The sequence below is a fragment of the Mastacembelus armatus genome, chromosome 18 (assembly GCF_900324485.2).
Source record: "Mastacembelus armatus chromosome 18, fMasArm1.2, whole genome shotgun sequence".
NCBI lineage: Eukaryota > Metazoa > Chordata > Actinopteri > Synbranchiformes > Mastacembelidae > Mastacembelus > Mastacembelus armatus.
Genome location: NC_046650.1, coordinates 4,807,720 through 4,835,296, shown reverse-complemented (window position 1 = coordinate 4,835,296; position 27,577 = coordinate 4,807,720). Strand labels below are relative to the sequence as shown.

At 38.9% G+C, this 27,577-nt stretch overlaps 2 protein-coding genes, 1 long non-coding RNA gene and 1 gene segment (V, D, J or C); all 4 read left to right on the top strand.

Moving 5' to 3' along the window:
- The first annotated feature begins 987 nt into the window (after positions 1-987).
- On the top strand, positions 988-26,621 carry LOC113122387 (uncharacterized). 3 transcript variants are annotated; one of them, XM_026293699.1, is made up of 7 exons: positions 988-1,066; positions 1,232-1,573; positions 1,689-1,727; positions 1,873-1,983; positions 2,135-2,166; positions 25,999-26,022; positions 26,159-26,621. In XM_026293699.1, exons 1-7 carry the CDS (start codon positions 994-996, stop codon positions 26,210-26,212), a joined length of 675 nt encoding a protein of 224 aa, XP_026149484.1. In that variant the 5' UTR covers positions 988-993; the 3' UTR covers positions 26,213-26,621. The 3 variants fall into 3 exon arrangements, with proteins under 3 accessions (XP_026149484.1, XP_026149500.1, XP_026149492.1); XM_026293707.2 differs by lacking the exons at positions 988-1,066; positions 1,232-1,573; positions 1,689-1,727; positions 1,873-1,983; positions 2,135-2,166 and adding exons at positions 24,099-24,177; positions 24,343-24,684; positions 24,800-24,838; positions 24,984-25,094; positions 25,244-25,275; XM_026293715.2 differs by lacking the exons at positions 25,999-26,022; positions 26,159-26,621 and adding an exon at positions 2,694-3,169.
- Positions 5,720-6,425, top strand: LOC113122597 (uncharacterized). The gene is made up of 4 exons (XR_003294880.1): positions 5,720-5,753; positions 5,847-5,957; positions 6,253-6,287; positions 6,402-6,425. It is a non-coding gene; the product is annotated as an uncharacterized LOC113122597 (long non-coding RNA).
- LOC113122558 (immunoglobulin lambda variable 3-27-like) lies at positions 15,465-16,913 on the top strand. The segment is given in 3 exon segments: positions 15,465-15,591; positions 15,730-16,083; positions 16,209-16,913. Coding segments are annotated over 3 exon segments (546 nt in total).
- LOC113122363 (uncharacterized) lies at positions 18,630-20,436 on the top strand. Of its 2 annotated transcripts, none has more exons than XM_026293664.1 (6): positions 18,630-18,931; positions 19,166-19,510; positions 19,645-19,683; positions 19,812-19,922; positions 20,046-20,080; positions 20,296-20,436. In XM_026293664.1, the coding sequence occupies exons 1-6, from the start codon at positions 18,781-18,783 to the stop codon at positions 20,404-20,406; spliced, it is 792 nt and encodes a 263-aa protein (XP_026149449.1). In that variant the 5' UTR covers positions 18,630-18,780; the 3' UTR covers positions 20,407-20,436. The 2 variants fall into 2 exon arrangements, with proteins under 2 accessions (XP_026149449.1, XP_033181606.1); XM_033325715.1 differs by having other exon boundaries at positions 19,633-19,683.
- Positions 26,622-27,577: the final 956 nt, after the last annotated feature.

Here is a 27,577-nt window from a genome sequence, read left to right as displayed (position 1 = left end):
TGGCTACTTTGCTGCCTCAGGACAGTGTCAGGGTGGCTGTCTGCAAGTGAAACCCAGAAGAAGTTTGGTGATGAAGGAGAGAAATGACTCTAAACATCAAAGTAAATGTGCTTCACAAAATCTACCTTTTTTAGTGGACTAGTTAGAGCCCAGACCTTAACCCCATAGAGATGCTGTGATAAAAGACCTAATGAAAACTGTTCACACCACATGTCTTAAGAATATGGATGAGCTGAAGCAGTTCTGTAGGTAAGAAGGGTCCAAAGTTCCTCCTAAACGTTGTGCAGGTCTTACCCACAACTACAAGAAGTGCTTCCTCAAGATTATTGCTGACAATTACTGTTCAACCAGTTACTACATCACTGTTTCCATGACTTTGTCCACCATCATTGTACAATATGTTTAATGGGTATGTTACACAAGAACATGAAAGTTTCTGAATATTTTATTGCCTTAGAAATAGTTGTTGAAACTTGTGACTTTGGTGAAGATCAGATCACATCTCATCACATTTGTCCCTAAACAATTTGTCTTTGTCCATTGTTGTATTGCACAGGAAAGATGTTCCCAAAAAGAAAAACTTCATAAGGGATGGACTTCTAGCTCTGGCTAAAGTAACCGCTAGTGTTTTGTTTATTAAGCTGTCACCCTACCAAAAGTCCAACACCAGAATGGTCCAGTACAAATACATGAAACCTTACAGCCCTATAACATAACTAGTGGTCATTGTCGTCTACAAGATAAACTTAGAAAAACCCATTTAGGGTCACTTTTTGTTAAAAATTCAACCGTACATATATTAATAAAAATCTCCTTTCTGGAGGTTTAAGTTTTCTGCAATATGATGAAATGACAATGAAAACATTGAGGCTCTGCATTATTTTCCTGATATATGGTCAGTTTCAGCAACAGTATAAGAGACCACAAGAAAAAAAAACAAACCACCCGCCTCTTGATGTTAAATGTGCATCCTTCCAGGGGCACACTTCTTTAATGGACAGCCCTTCAGTCATACGCACAATGATGAACTTTATCTTGATAACAGCTTCAATTCTCTGCAGCCTCAGTAAGAATTCTCAACTTTATCACTTATATTACTATTTTATGTTTAATCAGTAAATATAAAAACATATTTACTTAGTGCACTCTTACTGATTTTTAACAAGAGCTATTGTTTACATTGATCGTAGTTACAAACTGTTCAATGTCTTGTCTCTGCTGTTTGTTTCAGGCTGGATCTCAGTCTCAGCTGCTGAGTCTCAGACTGTGAAGGTCCAACCTGGTGAAGAAGTCAACCTGCTGTGTCCCAACATGTCCAAATATGATGATTTGACGTTCTGGTTCAGACTGGTCAATGGGACCAAGATGGGCTGCATCTCTGTTATGTACAAAACAACTCATTCTGTTTCATATTGTAATGGATTTCAAAGTGGAACATTTGAAATGAGCTCCAACATCTCTACAGTCTCTCTCAAAATCAAACAAGTGGATTTATCGGACTCTGGGCTGTATTTCTGTGGAGTTTATACAGGAGGACTGATGCTTTTCAATACAGTACATCTGAATGTTAAAGGTAAGACTAAAGTCTGTTCTTTCTTTTGATTGTTGTTTGTTGGATTTTTCCTGTAAGAAATTTTAATAAACTATTAAGTCTGCCATTACTAAAATGATCTAAACCTCTTTAAAAGGAAGTGTTGGACTACATGAAGCAGACAGCAAGTGCAGAAGTAAGAGTTTGCTCAAGATTTTTCTTTTATTGTGGAGCTTATTAGGCCTTTAAGTTGCAGAACTTTATAGTTATTACATTTATATTTTCACCAGGTCTCCAGACTAAAAAAAAAAATTAGTCTAACATGATTATCTTTCTTGTAGCTGAGTCTGATGGAACATCAAAGCTGATAAGTGTGATCCTGGGCGGTGTGACAGTTTCACTTGTAGTGCTCATCATTGGTCTGACTGTTAAAAACAGGAAACTTCAGAGAGGTACTTTTCAGAGCTACTGTCTCTTATATTTCACTTTGTTGCTCCTAGAAATTCTCTTACATTTGTCTCAATGTGCTTGAAAACGAAGATGCTCCTGGTTTAACAGACTCTGATCAATTAACTGACCAGATATTCTGTTTTTGTTACTTAGCTAATGAAGAAGAGACTGTAGAGCAAAGTGAGGTGAGCACAACTTTTTTTATGTCTTTTTGAAACAGCCTGACAGAACAACAGGACTTTTGGGTCCTTCTTTACAGAAGTGCTTTAGCTCAGACACATTAATATGTTGTCTGGTGTGAACAGTTCTCCTGAGGTCCTTCCCAGCATCTTCATGGGGTTATGGTCTGGGCTTTGTGTGGGCCACGGCAGAAGGCTCATCAAAAAGACTCCAGTTGTGCAAACTCCTGACTCTGATTAGCTTTTTCTGAACTAATCAGTCTCTGGGTTCACTGATCTTCACATACTCCATTACTGTGAATGTTTATTGGGAGTGTTCAATAAAGACGTGAGAAATATGAATTGTTTGTGTGTTATCAGCTGAAGCACATTGTGCTTGTCTGTTGTTGTAACTTACATGAAGATCAAATCACATTTTATGGGAAATTATTGCATAAACCCAGTTAATTCCAAAGGATTCACATACTTGTTGCTGTGTACACAGAATAAATCATGTCAAGTATCCACATAAACACTAAATATTCTTTCCACAGAATCATAACACTGATGAGCTCAACTACACAACAGTGAAATTTCGACCAAAACCAAAATGAGAAGAGCTGGAGCCCGATGGTACTGACTGGATGCTGCCACCAGATAAACTCAGCCATTAGTCAACTAGAACTGATGCTGTCTTACATTTACAGGCTCTATGGGTTTGAACAACTGCTTGGTTAAACAATAAACTCTCTTGCCTATATATCTCATTTTGCATTATAGATCTGATATTAACCCATTTTCAATTGTCTTTTCAATACACAGCTTCAATTGTCAGAAACGGTTTAACTGAAAAACATAACCAGCATTTGATGGAGGAAGGGTATTTTCTAACAGTGAGAGCTAGACACAGTCTGCAGCAGCAGAGGACTGAATGAAAACCAGCATATTTCAACTCAGGGTATAAATACAACTGAGGTCAAACTCAAGTCTGGTAACTTAACGCTTCATAATAAAAGACTTTGAAAGGAAAGAGTGACTACTGTCTGACTGTTTTCTGTAACAGGAAAAACAAGATTCATTTGTAAAAATGTTTTTTTTTTAAACATTTATCAGGGTGGATATAGAATATAACTGATATAGCATGTGTATATGTAGTCTGACTGGTGGTGGACTGAGGAGGAATAACTGTGATTGTGTCCAAATGCTCTTATTAGAAGAGTCAGTCAGAGGCCTGCAGCATCACTTTCTTGACATAAAGACACAGCACAGGGGTCTGAACACACCTGAAGTCAATATCATGAAGTCTTTCACATCAAACATTTCTGAAAGTGACAACTGAAAGGAAGCAGGAAAGACTGGCTAACAGAGAGAATCCAAAGCCTCCAGAGCTGTATAGAAATTTAAGCGAAAAATAAGGTCCACTGCTGTCAAATCTGATATAATGTGTGAAATGATGCTACTGTCACATGTGGTGGTGTGAATTAAGATTGATCGGACCCTAGATACAGACAAAGCACTTCATTTATACTGGTAAGTTTAAATACTAAATTGAAGTATGTACATGGGGTGTCCAGGAACACAGACACTGAGACAGAGTTCAGGGAAGTCCAGACACACGGAAGGCAGGAACAGTGCGGGACTCGGGGATTCAGGAGACTGTGGTGACTCAGGTAAAACAGGATCTAGGAGAATACAATCCAGGGAGGCAGGGAAGCTGGAGTCCAGGAACACGGAACACAGGAGCAGAGAGAGACCATGGAGACTCAGAGGAGTGCGCTCTCCTACATGGGGAACAACCAGGAGACACCGGACTCATGTACAAGCATGAAGCCAAAGAGACACAGGAGATGGGAGCCACACACAGGGAAGACAAAAGGAAACAGGAGCCAAGGAGACGAGAACTCAGGGAACAGGATGAAACCACATGAGGAAGACATGGTGACTGAGTGGTTAGCACTGTTGCCTCAGAACAAGAAAGTTGTGGGTTCACAACCTGGCCTTTCTTTGTGGAGTTTGCATGTTCTCCCTGTGCTTGTGTGGGTTTTCTCCAGGTACTCTGGTTTCCTCCCACAGTCCAAAAACATGTATGTCAGGTTGATTGGTGACTCTAAATTGCCCATAAGAGTGAGTGTGAGTGTGTGAGGTTGTTTGTCTCTATGTGGCCCTGTGATGGACTGGGGACCTGTCCAGGGTCCCTGCCTTTCACCCGAGAGAGAGTTGACTAGGGAAGACACATACACACACACAGGGAGATACACCAGGGGGGTGCAGGCCGACACATGTGAAACTAATCAAAACAAATGAACACAAAGCTACTTGGGATGAAACCAGGCAAAACAGGAAATAAAACCAAAATAAAAGTCCCAAAATAGAACGTCCAGAATATGGAACAGCTACATCTCCTAATAAGAATGCAATGCATACATTTATTACAAGTGATATTTATAAATACAAATGAAATGCATATTATAGAAGGTACATTAAAGAGACAACAGGTGTGATGGAGATGTAAAACTAAGTCAACCCCCAAAAAGGAAATGGTTTTCAATGAGGTGGCCACAGACAAATGATCTGTCCTGATCCTTCCTGTCTGATACTTCTCAAGTTTTGTGTTTGCTCGTGTTCTTGTCAGTACTGGTGGTATTAAAGATTATTGCTTCTACACAACTGTCTGACACTGTGAGCAACATGAGGACAAAGTTCATCAACTAAAGGTGAGAATATTTATTGAAGCTTTAAAGTTTTATCTGCATCAGAATATTGTTTGGAAGCTTGTTTTCCACTGGATTTCATGTGGAAAACATTTTATGCACTAACCATAAGTTTGCTGACTATTATCTCAACATTTGTACCTGATCTCAGAGAAGAGTCCAGAAAATATTTGAATCATTAAATTCACATCAGACATTTCATCTGTTCCTAAAAGCGACTTCTGTTGTAGAAGTTAGATGGTCTAAAGAATACATACATAATATTGTGTATCAACACTTTTTTTCCTGAAAGCATTTCTGTGCTCAGTTTAAAAAAGAAGCACACGCCCAACCCCTCATTTGAAGCAGCCTTACACAGTTCAGTCACGGACATTGCTGTGCTATAGTAATACACACCATGACAAACTTTGCCTTGCTAACAGCTATAAGTCTCTGTAGACTAAGTAAGTATTGCCACTGGATTTCTCTGAGTTTTATTTATATCTCTGCCAACTTTAACCCAAAACAACCCTAGCATTTCAGTCATTTTAACTTTATTTCAATGGATTCTTAAATGTCTTGTCTCTGCTGTTTGTTTCAGGCTGGATCTCAGTCTCAGCTGCTGAGTCTCAGACTGTGAAGGTCCAACCTGGTGAAGAAGTCAACCTGCTGTGTCCCAACATGTCCAAATATAATGCTTCGACATTCTGGTTCAGACTCGTCAATGGGACCAATGACCTATTTTCTTGGTCATTTCCTCTGATGATGCAAACATATATTCATAACTTTGTTGATACCTATATGTAAAATGTTCCTACTTGAAAATAAAAATGTGATGAAGATACAAATCTGTCAAAATAAGATGCAAACTAAATTTCTCTATTTCATTGAAAGGGGACAATGAATTTGATGATGACATGGATGGTAAGTATCAAAGTGAGTTTCCTCACATTGTGCAGAGCCATGTCCTAAGCATCAGAGGAAACATTTAATCCAACTAAATGATTTCTGTTGTAGAAAAGTCTGATGAAACAACCAAGCTGATGGGTGTGATCCTTGGTGGTGTGACTGTTTTCCTTTTCATGGTCATTTTTGGTCTGGTTGTTAAAATCTGGAAACTTCAGAAAGGTACTTCAAATTCTTCTGTCTTCCTCTTGTTTAAACATCTTTTGTTTCAGTGTGGTATCACTTTCTAATGAAGTGCCTTTTCAAAGTGGTTGATGATCAAGAAGTAATTCAGGTAACCTGATGATGATTACCTGGTTACAGTGTTCGTTTTCTTAGTTTATCATGTTAGCATTTGAGAATTTGCATTTAAAACCCATGGAAATGTCAGTTTGCAGATACTTGTCAGAAAGTTGTACCCAAAGATCTTACACTGAATGTACATTATCTGACCTGGTGTCTTATTTCTGTCACTAAGCCAATCATGAAGAAAATAACCCACAACGGAGCAAGGTAGATTGCAGCTTCAAGTTACTTTTATAACATGATTAAACATGTGAAGTCATTGCTTAGATTTTCTCTCAAACTATATGAGATGACTGCCTAAAATACCCACTATATTTACAGAATCGGGATTCTGAGGAATTAAACTATGGAACAGTGACTTTGGTCCAAGAGCAAGAAGAAGAGAGATGGAGCCAAATGTTGTATACGCTGCAACCAGATAGACTCAGGAGGCAAATGAAACTGCAGCTCAGGGTGGAACTGGTGCCTCACTAAGCTGCTGTTCATATGAGACCAGTGGGTGGGGATGGATTACACTTATTCTTGTCAAAAATCATTTTGCAGTCAAGTTCTGATGAAGACTCTCATCTTGTTACAACTGCCCAGAGTCGTCTATTTTGAAAGACAGATGGAGGTCAGTGCTGAAATGAGTCTACATTTGTTTGATCAGAAGAGATGGCACAGTGTGATCTGAGACCTCTGAGGTGGAAATTAGAGCACGTCTTTAAGATCTTCTGGTTTTTCAAGTTAGACATATATATGTATATTTGTTAAACATTAATTAAATTGGCAGTAAATCTGTGAGTATGTGTCACCTGTCTTTGTGACAAGTTTTATGTTCTGAGAACACAACACACACATCACCTCTGAAACTGCATGACAACATGGTAATGCTGACAATGCTACTCCAAGCAAGAAGAAAATCAAGCTGTTCCAACCCACTGCTACCTGTGGGCAGTGAGCGGTGAAAGGTCAGTCATCATTATATGATATTCATCTCTAGCAAATACATTTATAGAAATACAAGTTTATGTTGTGGCTGTAAATCAAGAAATGCCAGTGTCCAATCAAAGCTCACTGTTGACCAAAAGACTAGTTGAGATAGAGACTATTTGGTCTCACTTGGTAATTATGAGTCTGAGCGAACAAAAATTAAATGTGGGGTTCCTCAAGGGTCTATTCTCGGTCCTCTCTTATTCAATATCTACATGCTGCCCCTTGCTCAGATTATGGAATACTACAACATTGACTACCATACCTATGCAGATGACAACCAACTTTATATATCAGTATCATCTCATGATTATAGTCCTCTAATTTCAATATGTGAGTGTATTAATCAAGTCAAACAATGGATGTGCCACAAATTTCTCCAGCTCAATACAGACAAGCCAGAAGTGATTGTTTTTGGCCCCAAAAATGAAAGGTCAAAGGTCATTGCTCACCTTGACTCCATGTCATTGAAAGCTACAAATCAAGCCAGAAACCTTGGTGTAATCATTGACTCAGACCTGAATTTTAACAACCACATAAAATCCATCACTAAATCTTCACTAAAACATTGCTAGAATAAAAGGTTTTCTGTATAAACAAGATGCAGAAAAACTTGTTCACGCATTTATTTTCAGTAGGTTAGATTATTGTAATGGCTTGTTTACAGGTCTTAGCAAAAAGTCAATCAGGCAGCTTCAGCTAATCCAGAATGCCGCTGCCAGAGTCCTTACAAACACCAGGAAACTGGACCATATCACACCAGTTCTTAGATCACTACACTGGCTTCCTGTTAGTCAAACGATAGAATTTAAAATCTTATTGCTAGTTTATAAAGCACTAAATGCTTGTGGACCAAAATATATCCAAGATATATTGGTTCCCTATGAGGTTTCCAGACCCCTCAGGTCATCTGGGACAGGTCTACTGTGTGTTCCCAGAACCAGAACCAAACAAAGTGAAGCAGCATTCAGTTACTATGCTCCTCACTTGTGGAACAAACTTCCTGAACACCTGAGGTCTGCTCAAACTGTCAGCTCATTCAAATCAGGACTGAAAACACTTGTTTACTGCTGCCTTCAAATAATTGTTCATCCTTGTTTTTTTAATGTGCTTTTACATCTTATTTTAATTTACTTTATTTGATTTAAATTTATTTTATGTTAAATGTCTTTTTTTTTAGATGCTTTTCTCAATGCTTTTAATGCAATTACATGCTTTACTTGTAAAGCACTTTGAATTGCGTAGTGTATGAATGGTACTATACAAATGACAATCCAGGGTGGGGACCGGGATGCAGAGACTCAGTCTAAAACGCTTCTCTGCAGTTTCCTTAGACCCGCCGCCCCCCTCAAACCACATAGAGACTGTGTCTGCCCCTCGAACATATAAATCAAATAAATCAGAAGTTAACAGAAGAGGAGTTATTCATAAAAACTTAATAAAAATTAAGACCACTCCTCTTATTGAACAGAAAAACAGAACTGTCAAATGTGGATTATTAAATATTAGGTCCCTTTCTTCTAAATCTCTGTTAGTAAATGATTTGATAACTGATCACCAAATTGACTTACTCTGTCTTACTGAAACCTGGTTACAGCAGGATGAATATGTCAGTCTGAATGAATCAACCCCCCTCAGTCATAAAAATTATCATGTTCCTCGAAGCACAGGTCGAGGTGGAGGAGTAGCTGCAATCTTCCACTCAAACTTATTATTAAACTTTCATCCTCAGAACAGTTATAACTCATTTGAGAGCCTCACTCTTAGTCTCTCACATACAAACTGGAAAACACAAAAACCAGTTCTACTTGTCATTTTGTACCGTCCACCTGTCCCTTACTCAGAGTTTTTAACTGAATTCCCTGACTTCCTGTCTGATTTAGTGCTTAGATCAGATAAAGTCATTATAATGGGAGATTTTAACATTCATGTAGATATTGAAAATAACAGCCTCAGCATTGCATTTAATTCTATATTAGATTCAATTGGTTTCATTCAAAACGTTAATAAACCCACCCACTGTTTTAATCACACCCTTGATCTTGTTCTGACCTATGGCATCGAAATTGAACATCTAATAATTTTTCCCCCAAATCCTGTTTTGTCAGATCATTCTTTAATAACTTTCGAATTTAAAATGATGGATCATGCAGCGTCTGGAAGAAAATTCCACTACAGCAGATGTTTATCCGACAACGCTGTTAATAAATTTAAGAAAATGATTCCATCTTTATTTGCATCTATGCCAAGCATAAACATAGTGGAGGGCAGCTGCCTTAATCCTACTCCCTACCAAATTGATCATGTTGTTGACAGCGCTGTAACCTCACTGCGTGAAACGCTTGATTCTGTAGCCCCTCTGAAAAAGAAGTTAGTGATTCAGAGAAGACTAGCCCCATGGTATAATTTACATGTTCGTACCTTAAAGCAGGCATCACGAAGGCTGGAAAGGAAGTGGCGTTCCACAAACTTAGAGGAAATTTTTCTAGCCTGGAAAAACAGTCTACTAACATATAAAAAAGCTCTCCGTAAAGCCAGAACTGCATACTATTCATCACTAATAGAGGAAAATAAGAACAATCCCAGGTTTCTTTTCAGCACTGTAGCCAGGCTGACAAAAAGTCACAGCTCCGTTGAGCCCAGTGTTCCCTTAGCTCTCAGCAGTGATGAATTTATGAGTTTCTTTACAAATAAAATCACAACTATTAGAGATAAAATTCAGCAGATGCTTCCTATACCTGCAATAAATGAATCTTTTACTACAGTAGCTCTTGAATCATCTGTAGGACCTCAGTTATGTTTAGACTGCTTCTCTCCTATAGATCTCTCTGAATTTACATCAGTAGTTGCTTCATCGAAATCATCAACGTGTCTCTTGGACCCGATCCCGACTAGACTGCTTAAAGGCACCCTGCCATTAATGAACTCATCTTTATTGGACTTGGTAAATTTATCTCTAGTATCAGGCTACGTACCACAGGCCTTTAAGACTGCAGTAATCAAACCTTTACTCAAAAAGCCTAGTCTTGATCCAGGAGTCTTGGCTAATTATAGACCAATATCCAACCTGCCATTTATTTCTAAAATCCTAGAAAAAGCTGTTGCTAAGCAGCTATCAGACCACTTACACAGGAATGAACTATTTGAAGATTTTCAATCAGGATTTAGAGCACATCATAGTACAGAAACAGCACTGTTGAAAGTTACCAACGATCTTCTCTTAGCCTCAGATAATGGACTTGTTTCGATACTTGTCCTCCTAGACCTTAGTGCAGCATTCGACACCATTGACCACAACATCTTATTACAGAGACTGGAGCATGTGATTGGTATCAGAGGAACAGCGTTAAAGTGGTTCCAATCCTATTTATCGGACAGATTCCAGTTTGTTCATGTCCATGATGAACCTTCCACACGAACAAAAGTTAGTTATGGAGTGCCACAAGGTTCTGTGCTAGGACCGATTCTGTTCACCCTGTACATGCTTCCTTTAGGATATATCATTAGGAAGCACTCTATTAATTACCACTGCTATGCGGATGACACTCAGTTATATCTATCTATTAAACCTGTTAACACAAACCAGTTAACCAGACTTCAAGCCTGTCTAACTGACATAAAGGCCTGGATGACCAGTAACTTTTTACTTTTAAACTCGGAGAAAACAGAAGTCATTATATTTGGGCCTAAAAATCTCAGAAATAACTTTTCTAAAATTATAGCTATTCTAGATGGCATAGCCCTGGCCTCCAGCACTACTGTAAAAAACCTTGGAGTTATTTTTGACCAGGACATGTCCTTTGACTCACACATAAAACAAATTTCTAGAACTGCATTCTTTCACCTGCGCAACATTTCCAAAATTAGGAACATCCTGTCTCAAAATGATGCAGAAAAACTAGTCCATGCATTTGTTTCCTCAAGGCTAGATTACTGTAACTCATTACTATCTGGATGTCCTAATATCTTAATAAAAAGCCTCCAGAATGCCGCAGCCAGCGTCCTGACAGGAACTAGCAAGAGAGATCATATTTCTCCTATATTGGCTTCTCTTCATTGGCTCCCTGTAAAATATAGAATAGAATTTAAAATCCTTCTTCTCACATACAAATCCCTTCATAATCAAGCTCCTTCATACCTTAAAGACCTCATAGTACCTTATTATCCCAATAGACCACTTCGCTCTCAGAGTGCAGGCCTACTTGTGGTTCCCAGAGTTCTCAAAAGCAGAATGGGAGGCAGAGCCTTTAGCTATCAAGCTCCTCTCCTGTGGAACCAGCTCTCAGCCTGGGTTCAGGAGGCAGACACTCTCTGTACTTTTAAGGCTAGACTTAAAACCTTCCTCTTTGACAAAGCATATAGTTAGGGCTGGCTTCAGGCAACCCTGAACCATCCCTTAGTTAGTTATGCTGCTATAGGCCTAGACTGCCCGAGGACCATCGGTGCACTGAGCTCCCCTACCCTAACCCCCCCCCCCCCCCCCCTTCTCCTCCTCTCTCTTCTCTCCTCCCACCTCATGTATATTCCACCATTGAATGTCACTAACCTTGTGCTCTCTCTCTCCCCTAGTTTGTGCTCTCTCCCTCTCTCTCTGTTCTCTCTGTACCTTCTGCAGGTGTCCCTGGTCCTGGAGCTGTTTATCGCTGATGTGCAGTTACTGGCCCCACCACCTTGCAGTGTCTATTTGTTGTTTATTGTTGCTGTTCTTTTCTCTCTGCTCTATCCACTCACCCCAACCGGTCGAGGCAGATGGCCGCCCAAACTGAGCCCGGTTCTGCTGGAGGTTTTTTTTTCTTCCGTTAAAGGGAGTTTTTTCCTCTCCACTGTCGCCAAGTGCTTGCTCATAAGGGAATTGTTGGGTTTTTAGTTTTAGTTTTTGTAAAGTGCCTTGAGATGATTTGTATTGTGATTTGGCGCTATACAAATAAAATTGAATTGAATTGAATTGAAATAAATTTGCCTTTGCCTTTGAGGGAACAAGCTTACCACACACTTCATCCAAGGTCTGTTTACACATCTACAGTTCCATGCCCACTGGGCACACCACATAAGATACAAAGAAAACAGAAACCATCACATCTTATTGTTGCTCCACAGCAGCACAACTACTTGAAACTCTACAGAACACATTCTACTTATTTTGTGATGTTTTTTTTTATCTCTGAGAGCAAAGGATTGTGTGTTTTGATCAAAAAGAAGACAGTAAGTATGGTTATAGCTGCCCTCTAATGGTGACAGACTGGAGTTTGCCACAACTGATAACTCTAAAAAAAAGTCTTGAATGAAAAGGTTTTTCACCTATACTGACTAACCACAATTACACCCTCTGAGGTGAACACAAATAAAGCTGTGAACTGTGTCAAGAACAGAACCATTTTCTCCTGTCACAGTACCTCATTGTGTATCATCATTTACATGTCAATCATCCAGCCTGTTGCTGACGGGGTAGGTTTAGGTGCAGTATGCAGTGATGGGTCAACAGGGGTCCAATTAATAAATCATCTTTTATTTAGAATGGTTTACATATGTTGCATACAGAAGTAAAATGCTTCTATCCTGATAAAGAAAAACATTTGATAAAGGCTGAGATCATTCCAGATTAGACTTTAATTTAATATATTTAATCATTTGTGGGAACATAGATATTTGCTCTTAACTTTTCTCATACTGCTTGTGGCTTTGACACGTGTTTGAAAGACCTGATTTGATTTGACCATGATTTTAGTTTGAGCAACCAAATAAGCAAAAGTAACACCACACCTTTTTGCTTTAAGAGCCCTCCTGCTTTAGTGCAGTTCAGAGCTGCAGACCTACCATGTGCAGCATATTGATGAGAGCTTTCCTCCGTAAGTATGTCTAACTTTTTGAGTACAATTATTGCTTTGGTCACTTTATTACAGCAAATGCAACTGCACTAAAACTGAAAAGATAGAATTTAAACTATCATTTACATAGTTTAACTGGTTTAGATTGGGCAATGAAAAAATGACTTTGTTACATGGCAGATTTTAAAAAGGCAAATTCAGTATGACATCCAACAGCACTACAGAGCAGTGCATTAATCTGATTGTATTTCTGTGGATTGAACTTGGTTAGAAACTCCAGGGACAGTGGAACAAACTTAAACATGCATGAAGACTGAGGTAAAGTCTTTGCCATCTGTTGCATTGAAGCACTAATATGTGCTCTGTTTAACACAGTGCAGAACACAACAGTAAGTCATCCTATAACAATAAAGTCTATAACAGATTGTAAAAATGATTTTCTTGCTCTAGTTTAAATTTATTTCACTGTGGCAATTTTGGATAAGCAGGCCTCCTTACTAACTTTTTACATTGTTTGTACTGGTGCACCTAACATTTTTATTCAGGTGGACCAGCACTAAATTTAGGTACACCCAGTTTTTTTCCACAGAACCTTTACCATCAAAATGATACATTTAATGAGTTACTTTTTTCTCATTTTCCATAGCTATGTAAATCTGTAAACAGGAATAATGGTGCAGATAAATGCTTGTCCTTATTTGAACAGCAGCATAATCATGAAAGCTCCATGGTGCTGAAATGCTGCAAGAAGGGGAACTGTGGTGTCCACACACTTATCAAGATGTAAGATGTGATTCTGTGACATGTGTTGTTTTAGAGTCTCAGTGACGAACATCATTGTGCTGATAGCAAAAGCGATGTCAGCCATGCCTGGCCACATTTTTACAGTATATGCAATTCATTGCATTACTGATTTTGTTGTACCTCAACCATATGAGCCAAGCTTTACAGAAGGAAAACATTTCTGATTGTTTATTTCCCACGGCCTCGGTCTACTGGGCCAGGGTTAAGGGGGCTGTCACCATTAATGAGGCGAAGGACCAGCTCTGCTCAATTTTTCATTTGCTCTGACTTTCAGTGGGAAAATAAAAAACTAACCCTACTATCATACACACACAGACCTGAGACATGTTAGACATACCAGTGTGACCAAAAAAAAAAAAAAAAATGTTGATATAATATAATATAAATACTTGATATAACTATAATTTACAAGATCATTTCAAATTCTGATTATGGTTTACTAGAAGACTCAACTATTGTTGATGTGTAACTGTGTGTTCTCTTCTTTACAGAATCTGGGCACTGACCTGGAAGGTCACAGCAACAATAAGAAGCAGGAGGCCTGGATCACAGAGGCTCATGTTATCAATGCACCAAGCACATAGACACAAGAAGCAACTTTTCTCTAGAGAGTGTGTTTGGTGTTTGATGGAGGAGGAGCCAGGAACAACAGGGTCTGCAGCTCCAATGTCTGCAAAGAAGCAGTAAGTGAAGATACTGTACAGGAAGAGACAGCACAGTGTGGTTTGAGCACAGCTGTTAGCTCCAAGGTTTGCAGCCATAAAGTGTGAAAGGAAAAAGTTACTACATGCTGAAAAATTGTTCATCTCTAGAAAAAAAAACACTAGAAAAACAGGCAGTACATCAATATAGCAGCTGCATATTTAACTGTAATGTAAATGTAAGTGGGTATTGTTGTGATAAACAGTGCTATGTGTATCAGTGCAGCATCACTTTCTATAATATCAACAAGGTGTCAACCACAGGAAGCTCAGTCTTCATCTCTCTGCATCACAGTCACACAAACACTTTGATATTCCCAATGAACCTGAAAAATGTTTCTGTAACGATGATGAATGCATCACTGTTCAAATGCACTTTAATACATAAAGTGTCAGTAAGTGAACGCATCACTGTCCACACAGCCTGATGTTCAGCACTGAGTCTGTCTTCATTTCAGTGACACAGTCAGACTGTTGCTAGTCCAAGTTGTAAGGTTCAGTTGAGTTCATAGCTCAGAGGAGGAGAATCTTTGTGTTTCTAATCTGTTAATATGCTCTTTGAATAGGAACATAAACTGTGAGTCACATGGGGCTGACATCCAGTCCTGAGTGAGGAGCTCCACCGAACCTACTGATTCACTCAGTGACAATGGACATTCAGCTCAGTTCACAGGTTTGTTCTTTTATGTACTGAACACCTCAAAGTCAGTGAGCATCCCATTACAGGTGAATCACTCTCCAGCTGTCCGACTGCTCCCCATATCACAGTCACACTGAACAGACTCAATAGTCACATAAACTTAAAACTCTGCCTCTAGCAAGGTGACACTTGTGCAGCCTCATATCAAAGCATTTAAGGGCTGCACAAACTTCAGTGAGATCTTTGTCAAACCCACACAAGGTGAAGGTCTCATTCATCTCTAATGTATTTCAACCTACTATCCTACTACTTCTATTTATCACTATTTAAATGATTTAAGCAATCATTTCTACAGCAGTGTTCATATGCAGTTTACTGGGCTTGTGTTGTAAACATCGTCACGTACAGCTTTTCTATTGTAACAGTGTGAAAACAAAGGACACCCGCCTCTCTACGTAGAAACCACTCTCACTGGAGCACAGTTCAGTTACTCTCATTGCAGTGGTGCAGTTCTACTGTACGCACAATGATGAACTTCACCTTGGCAGCAGCTTTACTCTGTGCTCTCAGTAAGTACGCCTGACGAATTGCTAACTTTCCTTCAGTACAGGAATCTGACAAATTCATTTGCAAACATCACTGACATGCATGATTTAGTTTTTGTTGAATTGCACCTTTATGGATAAATTACCTGTGGTTTGTTTCAGGCGTGATCTCTGTTTCAGTTTCTGAGTTTCACACTGTGGAGGTCCAACCTGGTGAAGAAGTCACACTGCTGTGTACCAACTTTACCAGATTTCCCAGTCACATAACATGGTTCAGACTGGGCAATGGATCCAACACCAGTTGCATCTCCACCATGCGCAGCTCTGAGACCAGTGCTGTGCCGTGTGATGGGCCTCAAAATCAGAAATTTAATATGACCTCTAACACAACTACCCTCTTTCTCACAATCAGACCAGTGGATTTATCTGATTCTGGACTGTATTTTTGTGGATTTTATATGGCAGTAAATGGAGAACACGAAGTGATTGTCAGTGCAACATATTTAAAGGTTCAAGGTAAGACTTGTAAATTCTGAAACAGATGTGTGTCCTTTTCAGTCACTGTCAAAAGGACTGAGCTGAACCCACAGCACATGAAGTATGATACCACAAGTTTAATTTAATAATCTTTCTTCTTGTAGAAGTGCTCAGTGGATTAATTGACCTCAGGACTGCGATCCTGGGTGGTCTAGTTATTTTCCTCTTTATCGTCATGTCAACCTGCTTTTCACAAACAATTTGTAACAGAGATTCTGTCTTCAAAATGTGCAATTCTCTGCTACAATTTTAACTCTGACTTCCAGCCTTCACCTCAGTATACATCTAAATGTCTGAGCAAACCTAAATGACTGATGTTTGATGGAGGAGAAGCCAACACTGATGATATGTCCAATTTCTCCACTGACTGAACAATAATAAACAACCCTTCATACTTTACAAACACTGTCCCCTCACTGATTTCTCCAAGCACTGTCTGCTGTGGCAACACTTCTGTCTGTGTAAGTAGAAAAGTTTCAACCACAGGAAAACTGGTCTTCTGTTCTCAAGCGTCTGAAACTTCAGTATTATCAGCAACATGGAGACACTGTGCAGCTGCAAAGATGAACAGCAGCAGCACAAATTCACCCAGGGCAACAACTTTCTACTAATGTTCACTGAATAGACAGTCAGGAACTGTGTACCTTCCCTTCTGGACCTAGTTGTACCAATAGTCCTATCCAAACCGCGCCAATCAAGATAAATTATCGGCTACTGTCCAACTGGAATTTTTATCTGGTTCGCCTGATACAAACCTCTGAAAATAATTGCACTGATCAGCACTTTGATATGAATTGTATGAATAAGGAAATTAAATGTCCTGTCTTGAGGGTAGGAAGAAGACACAGGAACTCAAGAGATGATCATTGTTTCTCGAACAGAAAACTGAGTTTCCCTCAAGTCAGGGTCAAACAATTCAGAGTTTTTGCTAAACCTGCTTTCTGGAATTCCCCTCTGTGTCTGAATCGGTTTCCAATGATTATATTTTAGATTTACATGGAGTTAGAAAGTTTTTTTCTAAATTTGTTATTGCCTTTGTACAGAATATTTCACACTGCAAGTTTGTAATTATTTTAATACAATTGCAATAAAATGCATTTCATGGTACTAAAAAAAATACATCATTCATGTTGCTAAATATGGCAAATAAAACATTTTCATTGCTTTGTTCATTTGATTATGTCAAACCATCAAATCAGATACATTACAATAAAAACACAATCAGATAATTGTAAATTTGCATTTCATGGTACAATTCTTACAATATGTGTAATTTATGTATATAATATAAAATATAACACAAAATAAAATATTACAACTGATCTGAAACAACTAATAATAAATAAATAATAATTATAATGCATCTAAAGCTGAATTTCAATTCTATTCAATGGAAATATAACAAATACCTACATTAAATAGCAAAATTAAGTCAAAACAATCCCCTAAACTAAAGATGCCCTGAATACCAGTGGAAGATTCTTCACTAAACTGATAATTGATTACTGAACTGTATAAAAATATGTTGTGGAGATTGTGTCCAGAGATGAGAAGCTCCTTTATGAAACTGGTATGAATCACAGTTTTTTACCGAATATCACATATAAGTGCACCCAGATTAGCAACATCTGTCTACTTTAGAATAAAGGTGAAACTATTGACATAAAAAGATCTGTTTAGTGTTTCAGGGACCTTAGGTTCATTTTCTTTCATGGGTCACATATCACAGATGTTATTTATCACTGTGGTTAGTAAAACCTAAACTTGTGCTTATGTGTTGATCAGACATTCAAGGACAAGTCTGATTGAATTTTGACTGACGGTTTCCTTTTAAATCATTTCTGGCCTTTGAACCAACAAAGCAGAGTTTTCTGACAGTCACAAAGTGTCAGAGACGTGTAGTGCCTCCTAGAGGGGGCTGGCTGAAATATGTGGTGAACAGCAGACAGATGTGATTTGACCTCCTTTTTTGTTCATTATGTCATTACTTTATAGTACAGTGATTGAGTTATTTAGACAGGCAGACTATGATCTTGGAGCATCAACAGATCATACAAGAAAAAGAAGAATGACAGTGTTCACCTCAGCAGTTGCTCCTGCTGGTCTGCTGATAGAAGCTGTGGGTACTTATTCTGTACAACTGTCTATTTCCTGGCACAAACCACAAGAGTTTGTGACAATAAATCTGTGACTCTGTCAAGGTGCCCATGGTTGCCCCTCAGGGTTTCCATCTTCAAGTTTGCTAATGATACTGCAGTTGTAGATCATATCAGCGACCTGAGGAAATGGTGCACTGAGAGGAAGGGAGGTGAGAACTGACTGCAGCAACAACAGCTGGACTCTCAGGGTGGACAAAAGACTAGAGAGAAACACACAACAGTATCCAAATTCATTATCAAATACAACATGTCTGATTATTTATGGTGGACTCATATTCTGGCTTCTTTTTATTTTGGCTTCTCAGGGACCTGCTGATTTCTTTACTGAAGAACAACATTTTGTCCATTTCTATTACTGGACAAATGTCAGATCATTTGAACTCAGTTTTTGAATGTCTCACTGACTGACTGCACCTCAAGACACCGTCAATAAGAAAATGCATCTAATGAATTGTTGCCTGAAATTCTGAGACGTATTTTGTCTCACATTGCATTGATACAAATATTAAAGTGGTGAATGATTGGAGCCGCCCAGCGTGAACTATTCAGTACCCCGCCTCTTCCCAATAAAAGCCCCTTGCACAATATGGACTGCCCCTACAGTAACACAGGTACACACACAATGAGGAGCTTCATCCTTATAAAAGCTTTTCTTCTCTGCAGCTACAGTAAGTACAGGTATTAAATTGTTCTCAGCACGAAATACATTTCCAACCTGTTTCAACCAATGACCCACTTTAAAGTTCAACTTGCATATGATTATTATTGAATTCATTAAAGTGTTGTTGTTTAGTTGAGGAGTAAATGTACTGGAACTGGCTTATTTAACTTCCATGATAATGAGAATTACAGATTGATTATTTGAGGAATAAATGTCTTGTTATCTGTGCTGTTTGTTTCAGGCTGGGTCTCTGTCTCAGGGTCTGAGTCTCAGACTGTGCAGGTCCAGCCTGGTGAAGAAGTCACCTTGCTATGTCCCAACATTTCAACAACTCCAACCCAGACAGACTGGCTCAGACTGGTCAACAGAACTAAGTCCAGCTGTGTCTCCTCTTTGTACGAGTCTGAAGGCAGTCCTTCATTCTGTCATGGATTTCAAAATGGAAAATATGAAATGAGCTCCAACGTCTCCACTGTCTTTCTGAAAATCAAGCATGTGGATTTATCTGACTCTGGACTGTATTTCTGTGGATTTTACATAAAAAAACACACAGTCATTGCAAAAGTAATAGAGTTAAGTGTTCAAGGTGAGACTGTAGGTCACCATAACATCCTTCTTTACTCATCACATGTATTTGTATCTATAATTTATTCTCGTAGTAGCATGAAAACAGAACAAATAATATCTGTCATATTATTTAATTCCCATCCCTTTTGAAAGGTAATGGAGAAACTGATGATGAGGTGGATTTTAAGAAAAGTAAGTTTACTCCTTCCCTCTCTGAAGATTTGATTGTGAACATTAACACAGTGTGAGTCATTTCAGGATTAACAAAATCTAAAGACACCAGATTAAAATGGAGTGTAAAGCTATCATTTCAATTTTAGATGAGAGTGATGGGAGGATAAACCTGATCACTGTGACCCTGGGCTGTCTGACTGTGGGCTTCATGATGGTTGTCACTGGTCTGGCTGTTAAAATCAGGAAACAGCAGAAAGGTACAGTTGTGTATAATTTGTGGCACATCCTGTTGAACATCGTATCATGCTGTGACAAACAAATCAACAGCAAAGTATTTGCTCATTGATAGTTAACTTACTCATTAACCTTTTGGCCCTTAGCTTTGAATAAAGAGCTGCATCCTCAAAGAAACAAGGTGAAGAATCTTCATTTTTCTTTTTAACCCAAGCTAAAAAAATATGAATCATAATCACAATGTGCTGAAACACTCATTTCTCAACTTGCTGATCAATAAATTCATTTTGTTTTCTGCCATTTTTGCTGGAAACATGTGCCAGTGCAGATTTTGAGTGATTTCTGAGAAATAGTGAGTGAGATACAGTATGTGACTCTCAGTACTGGGGCTTACAGGTTCTGGTCTCTAAATACATGGACTCTGCAGCACTGAGGTTCCTTCCAGAGACAAGAAGAAGCAGGACACCAGACGTGGAAACTCATGTTTCTTATACGGCCTGCAGATAGACTCATGAAGCAACTGGAGCTGCAACTCAGAATATAAGTTGGTCATATTAATCTTGCTGATTTGCTTTTCTATGTTATGGCTTTATGTTTTTTGTAATAATGTACTAAAAAAATTAAGACTTTGAATTTTTTGGCTCATATTTCTTTTATTTTCTTGGTCAAAGTCACTGCTGTTGTTTTGTCTGCCTCTAATCTTCATCTTAGAGCAGCAAGGATGTATTTGCCGTTTGATGAGGAGGAGCCATGACAGGACAGTGATGACACTGATGGCAAACTGACTCATGGGGGGAGTCAAATGGTCTGTAGGTGGAGTAGGTGGAGTGTGGGCTGAGTGAGATACACATCAGAAACTTACAGGAAGAGACAGCACAGTGTGGTCAGAGCACGACTGACATGAAAGTGAAACGTTTGTAGCAAAGCCTCTGTACATAACATAAATGCTCCAAAAACAACAGAATAAGCCAGCAGCCTGTGGTGGCAAACACCAAGTCAAATATAAAGTCCACTCCAAGGAGACGTCGAATATGACCAACCATCAAGTCATTTCCTGTTTTCAAGGAAGACAGCAACATTACTTTGGCATATGAAGAGATTTGACATAAACTTACTCTCCCTTAACAAGCCACATCAGTATCTCTCTCCAAAGCTGATGAAGCTGTTTTGCCAGAGTAGACATGCACAATAACCTACTCAGATATAATCTCAGGTTACACTCATCTCTCAGAATTCTATTTCATTTCACTGTAGCTCAGACATGACGACTGAAAAAAGCAACTGGCTTCCTGAACATACCAGGACTGACCGTTTCTGTTTGCATCTGTGGAGCCATGTTGTAATAACTGACAGTCCAAGGCCAGGTTTTCATTTATTCAATAACTTCATAGTAGCTATGACTTGTAATCAGTGGACGGGTAAACTGTGGATAGATCTGAGCAAAGTGCATTAAACTAACTAAGCTTCTATTTTAGGGAGGGTCTGAAGGGAGGGAGGAGTTGTTAGGTCCCCATCACATCTCTGACAGAAAAGAAACAGCACTGTGTGATGTGAGACTGAATTACTTTAGAATAAATCATCCACTGCAGAATGTAGGAAACATTTCCACAAGACTGTATTTTTCACCTTTGCCTGGATTTTGAACTAAAACTTGTCTCTGTTGTGTCCTCACATTGTGAATGTGTATAAAAACATTTCAAGGGTGTAGATTTCTGCCCTGGCTGTGTTTGTGGGAAAGCAACAAGTCTCACACCTCCCTCCCCCCATCATTTTCCACTGCACTGACAATGCTATTTATACTAGGCCATAATGAAAGCCACAGCAAGAATGGTCTTCAGCTCTCTGCTATAAACTACATGCAACAAAAGCTGCACCACCTTCACACCTACTTTTAAAATAAAAATGTTTGTTGTACATGTAGAATAATTTCCTTCTTTAGTTTATCATCATACATCAGCAAACTGCTGCAGAAAAATGGCTTGTGCACTTGCACAGTGAGGTGATGTTGCCTTCTTCAGTATAAAGTGACCTACAGTACAAATGTGTAGTAGAGCTCAACAGGTGAGGGTCATTTCATGGTAGGTCTCAACTATAAATAGTACAAAATATTGATAGCTCTTTACTGAACTGGCTGCAGGAGCAGAAAGTCGTGTCTCTTGGCACAGTACTTAGCAGCAGTTTGTAATTTGCTGTATGCCACTGTTTGCAATTTCCTGGTTTTCTGCAGAAGTTTCTCTGTTCATGAGTCAAGCATACAGCAAACATTGAACAGGCATGGTATCAATGGTAGAACAGCAGAGAGGAAGTTGTTTCTCTCCCAAAAAAACACTGCAGCATGTCTGAAATACACCAAAGACCACCTTGACACTTCACAGCACTACTGGGAAAATGTCTTGTGGACCAAATGTATAAGGAAAAACACAGCACTATGATATCAAATAAGGACCAGGTACCAACATTAAAACATAATCCAAAGAGTGAAGTACGGTGAAAGGTGCATAATGATTTGTGGCTGCTTTGCTGCCTCAGGACAGTGTCAGGGGGGCTGTCTGTAAGTGAAACCCAGAAGAAGTTTGGTGATGAAGGAGAGAAATGACTCTAAACATCAAAGTAAATGTGCTACACAAAATCTACCTTTTTTAGTGGACTAGTTAGAGCCCAGACCTTAAACCCATAGAGATGCTGTGAAAAAAGACCTAATGAAAGCTGTTCACACCACATGTCCTAAGAATATGGATGAGCTGAAGCAGTTCTGTAGGTAAGAAGGGTCCAAAGTTCCTCGTAAACGTTGTACAGGTCTTACCCACAACTACAAGAAGTGCTTCCTCAAGATTATTGCTGACAATTACTGTTCAACCAGTTACTACATCACTGTTTCCATGACTTTGTCCACCATCATTGTAGAATATGTTTAATGGGTATGTTACACAAGAACATGAAAGTTTCTGAATATTTTATCACCTTAGAAATATTTGTTGAAACTTGTGACTTTGGTGAAGATCAGATCACATCTCATCACATTTGTCAGCAGAAAACCAGGAAACTACAAACAGTGCCATTACTTTGTCTTGTAACTGTATAACCTCTGTAACTATGTGCTTTTGTTTGGTGCTTCTCAAACAGCTGATGATACAATAAACCAACAAATATCAAAGTGGAACCAAGTGGAAGTAATTAGTGAGTGAAAACACTGCAGGCTGTACAACAGAAACACTCATACAAGTGTGGTACTGAAGGAATTAGTGCAGTGGAAAAGTATGACTTTATCAATATGGAGGAAATCTGAGTGCAGTACAAATATTTTGCATATATGGTTGCTGGCACTTTTACCACAAGACAATTCATTTTAATCCTCAATCATAGTTGAGTTTGGTTCAAAATGTGTTTAGGACAAAGACGAGGACACACACGACAACTCACTGGTGCTTCCATAGAACAAAAAAGTTCTCCATTCTCTGTTCTTAGCAATGTATATAAAGCCAAAATCTTAGTCCTACATACACTGCAATCACATGAATACAACTCTGATCTGTTCACACCCACCCATGTACCTTTACACTACTGTACATGTGCTACCAATCAGCATACAAACAGCACCATGTGTGACCATGTGTGGCTGGTATAGTGTGTTATAGAGGTGTAACAGTGCACAAATATCATGGCTTGGTATGTAACTCAGTTTTCAGTTTGTGGTTCAGTTCATTTTTTTGTACAACGAGGAAAAAAGTACATTATAAAATTACTGACTGTGCTGACTATGAACTCAATAATAACACATAATACTAGTATAACCCTCTGGCTACAATGTGGACAAGAAGGGCTAAAGTAACCACATGTGTTTTGTTTATTAAGCTGTCACCCTACCAAAAGTCCAACACCAGAATGGTCCAGTACAAATACATGAAACCTTACAGCCCTATAACATAACTAGTGGTCATTGTCGTCTACAAGATAAACTTAGAAAAACCCATTTAGGGTCACTTTTTGTTAAAAGTTCAACCGTACATACATTAATAAAAATCTCCTTTCTGGAGGTTTAAGTTTTCTGCAATATGATGAAATGACATTGAAAACATTGAGGCTCTGCATTATTTTCCTGATATATGGTCAGTTTCAGCAACAGTATAAGAGACCACAAGAGAAAAAAAACAAACCACCCGCCTCTTGATGTTAAATGTGCATCCTTCCAGGGGCACACTTCTTTAATGGACAGCCCTTCAGTCATACGCACAATGATGAACTTTATCTTGATAACAGCTTCAATTCTCTGCAGCCTCAGTAAGAATTCTCAACTTTATCACTTATGTTACTATTTTATGTTTAATCAGTAAATATAAAAACTTATTTACTTAGTGCACTCTTACTGATTTTTAATAAGAGCTATTGTTTACATTGATCGTAGTTACAAACTGTTCAATGTCTTGTCTCTGCTGTTTGTTTCAGGCTGGATCTCAGTCTCAGCTGCTGAGTCTCAGACTGTGAAGGTCCAACCTGGTGAAGAAGTCAACCTGCTGTGTCCCAACATGTCCAAATATGATGATTTGACGTTCTGGTTCAGACTGGTCAATGGGACCAAGATGGGCTGCATCTCTGTTATGTACAAAACAACTCATTCTGTTTCATATTGTGATGGATTTAAAAACGGAACATTTGAAATGAGCTCCAACATCTCTACAGTCTTTCTCAAAATCAAACAAGTGGATTTATCCGACTCTGGGCTGTATTTCTGTGGAGTTTATACAGGTGGACAGATGCTTTTCAATACATTACATCTGAATGTTAACGGTAAGACTAAAGTCTGTTCTTTCTTTTGATTGTTGTTTGTTGGATTTTTCCAGTAACAAACTTTAATAAACTATTAAGTCTGCCATTACTAAAATGATCTAAACCTCTTTAAAAGGAAGTGTTGGACTACATGAAGCAGACAGCAAGTGCAGAAGTAAGAGTTTGCTCAAGATTTTTATTTTATTGTGGAGCTTATTAGGCCTTTAAGTTGCAGAACTTTATAGTTATTACATTTATATTTTCACCAGGTCTCCAGACTAAAAAGACAAATTAGTCTAACATGATTATCTTTCTTGTAGCTGAGTCTGATGGAACATCAAAGCTGATAAGTGTGATCCTGGGCGGTGTGATAGTTTCACTTGTAGTGCTCATCATTGGTCTGACTGTTAAAGACAGGAAACTTCAGAGAGGTACTTTTCAGAACTACTGTCTCTTATATTTCACTTTGTTGCTCCTAGAAATTCTCTTACATTTGTCTCAATGTGCTTGAAAATGAAAAAGCTCCTGGTTTAACAGACTGATCAATTAACTGACCAGATATTCTGTTTTTGTCACTTAGCTAATGAAGAAGAGACTGTAGAGCAAAGGGAGGTGAGCACAACTTTTTTATGTCTTTTTGAAACAGCCTGACAGAACAACAGGACTTTTGGGTCCTTCTTTACAGAAGTGCTTTAGCTCAGACACATTTATATGTTGTCTGGTGTGAACAGTTCTCCTGAGGTCCTTCCCAGCATCTTCATGGGGTTATGGTCTGGGCTTTGTGTGGGCCACGGCAGAAGGCTCATCAAAAAGACTCCAGTTGTGCAAACTCCTGACTCATTTTTGTCACTGCTGCTGTGTCTCACAAGTCCCATGACTTTATTAATCACTGAGCTCCTTTGATTGCTGAAGTTGAGCAACATGGCAGAAACTTTTGTTAAAAATGAAATGACAAGTATATATTTCATTTTTACATTATACATATTCTTGTCTTGGACACAAAAAGCATGCAGCGATGTTGGTTTCTCTTCATTACAAGAGCTCTAGCCCCTACCCTGCCTGTTTTAGTGTATTATTTCCTATTACCACCCACAGACTGTGCTCAGCCTTGCCCACTGTGGCCAAACACACACTCTGAAGTGCACAGATCTGCTTGTCTTCATTTCTCATATGACTTGTTTTTATGCATCCTCTTCACACAGTGGTCATATACACATTCATATGCATGCATCCTGTTGCAGCCAATAAAGGCAGACACTGTGGTGCTCAGCTACAGGTGACAGTATGTGTCCTTATCATCATTAATCTAATATTGTTCTTTCCTCCCCCTGACAGAATGCAGAAGAAGGCATCTATACGGTGAGTACTCTGAATGATGTAATAGAGATGAGCTGACTGAGGTTGAATTGAACATTTCCACAATCATGTCAACAACTGCTGTTCTGCTCTCACAGCCTACACTGAATTTCTCCTTTTCTCCCGGTCTCCTTCTCAGGGTTTGACTCCTCATGCCCAGGACACATACGAAACTATCGGCAACAAGAAGTGACACAATAAGTGAAAGTCCAGAACAAATGTTTTCTACCTAAAACCTTTGTATTTGTATTTATGTGTTGCATATCATACGCTGCATAGATTGTTGAGGGAATGTGAGACCCTTAGCTGTTCTACAAAGAACATGAAGTGAAGCAAGATAAGACAGAAAAAGAGAAGTTCAGCTGAGGGGTTGGCATTTCTCAGAAAAGCTTTTCTGTAAAGGATATTGTTTCCATTCAGACATGTACACTGTTATTATACAGACATTTTTCATGACTAATGCTTTAGAAAGCCTTTCATATTAATAAATGTATATATTTTTATAAATCAAAAATTCATGAGGGTTTGAGATCTATATGTTTTGTGTGTAGGTGTATTCAAAGTGCTTTCTATACCCAATTGCTAAGTGGCCCTAACTCTTTTATATAGACTATACTGCCAGCTTCCTTCCACTTCGAGTCTATTTTAAATATATCAGTAGCTTTTTCTGAACTAATTAGTCTCTGGGTTCACTGATCTTCACATACTCCATTGCTGTGAATGTTTATTGGGAGTGTTTAATAAAGACGTGAGAAATAAGAATTGTTTGTGTGTTATTAGCTGAAACACATTGTGCTTGTCTATTGATGTAACTTATATGAAGATCAAATCACATTTGATGGTAAATTATTGCATAAACCTGTCTGACGTTTTATCTGTAACGGGAAAGACAAGATTCATTTGTAAAAATGTTTTTTTTAAACAAACATGTATCAGGGTGGATATAGAATGTAACTGATATAGCATGTGTATATGGGCACTGAGTTCTTCCTGGTGCAGGACAGTGTCCACCCTCATGTGTTCAGAGTGTGTAGACTGTTCCTGGATGATGAAGGAAGTGATGCCATTGACTGGCTGTTACGGCCACCGGCCTTTCTACTCCTCTTTCCCCCTGTATTGCCTTGTGTTTCCCTTGTTCTGTCTGTGGACTCCGGGCTGTGTGTGTAGTTAGATCCAGGAAGACCAACACCCATCCGTGATTGGTGGAGCTGTTCTCTGTATTATTGCCACTAGCTGAGGAAACTGTGAATCAGCAGCTGCAATGTCATCACCCATGGACCGCGCTTCCTTCGCCTAAGCCACCAGGAGCGGGCGGTATTAGGCCAAAGAGCAATGTGCAGGTGGAAAGAGAATATTATTTTTGTCACCAGATAGGGCATCTCATAGCTGACTGTCCTTCCCTTAGTAAGAAGCAGTCTACTGCCAATGCTGACCAGAACAGAAGAGCCCACCCAAAAGGCATTGGTTTCATCCAAAACAAGGTTGTACATGAAGGTAAGGAAGGTTTTGATCCCTGTTTTAAGCCCTTCATCTTAGAAGGTTTTATGTCACTCACAGG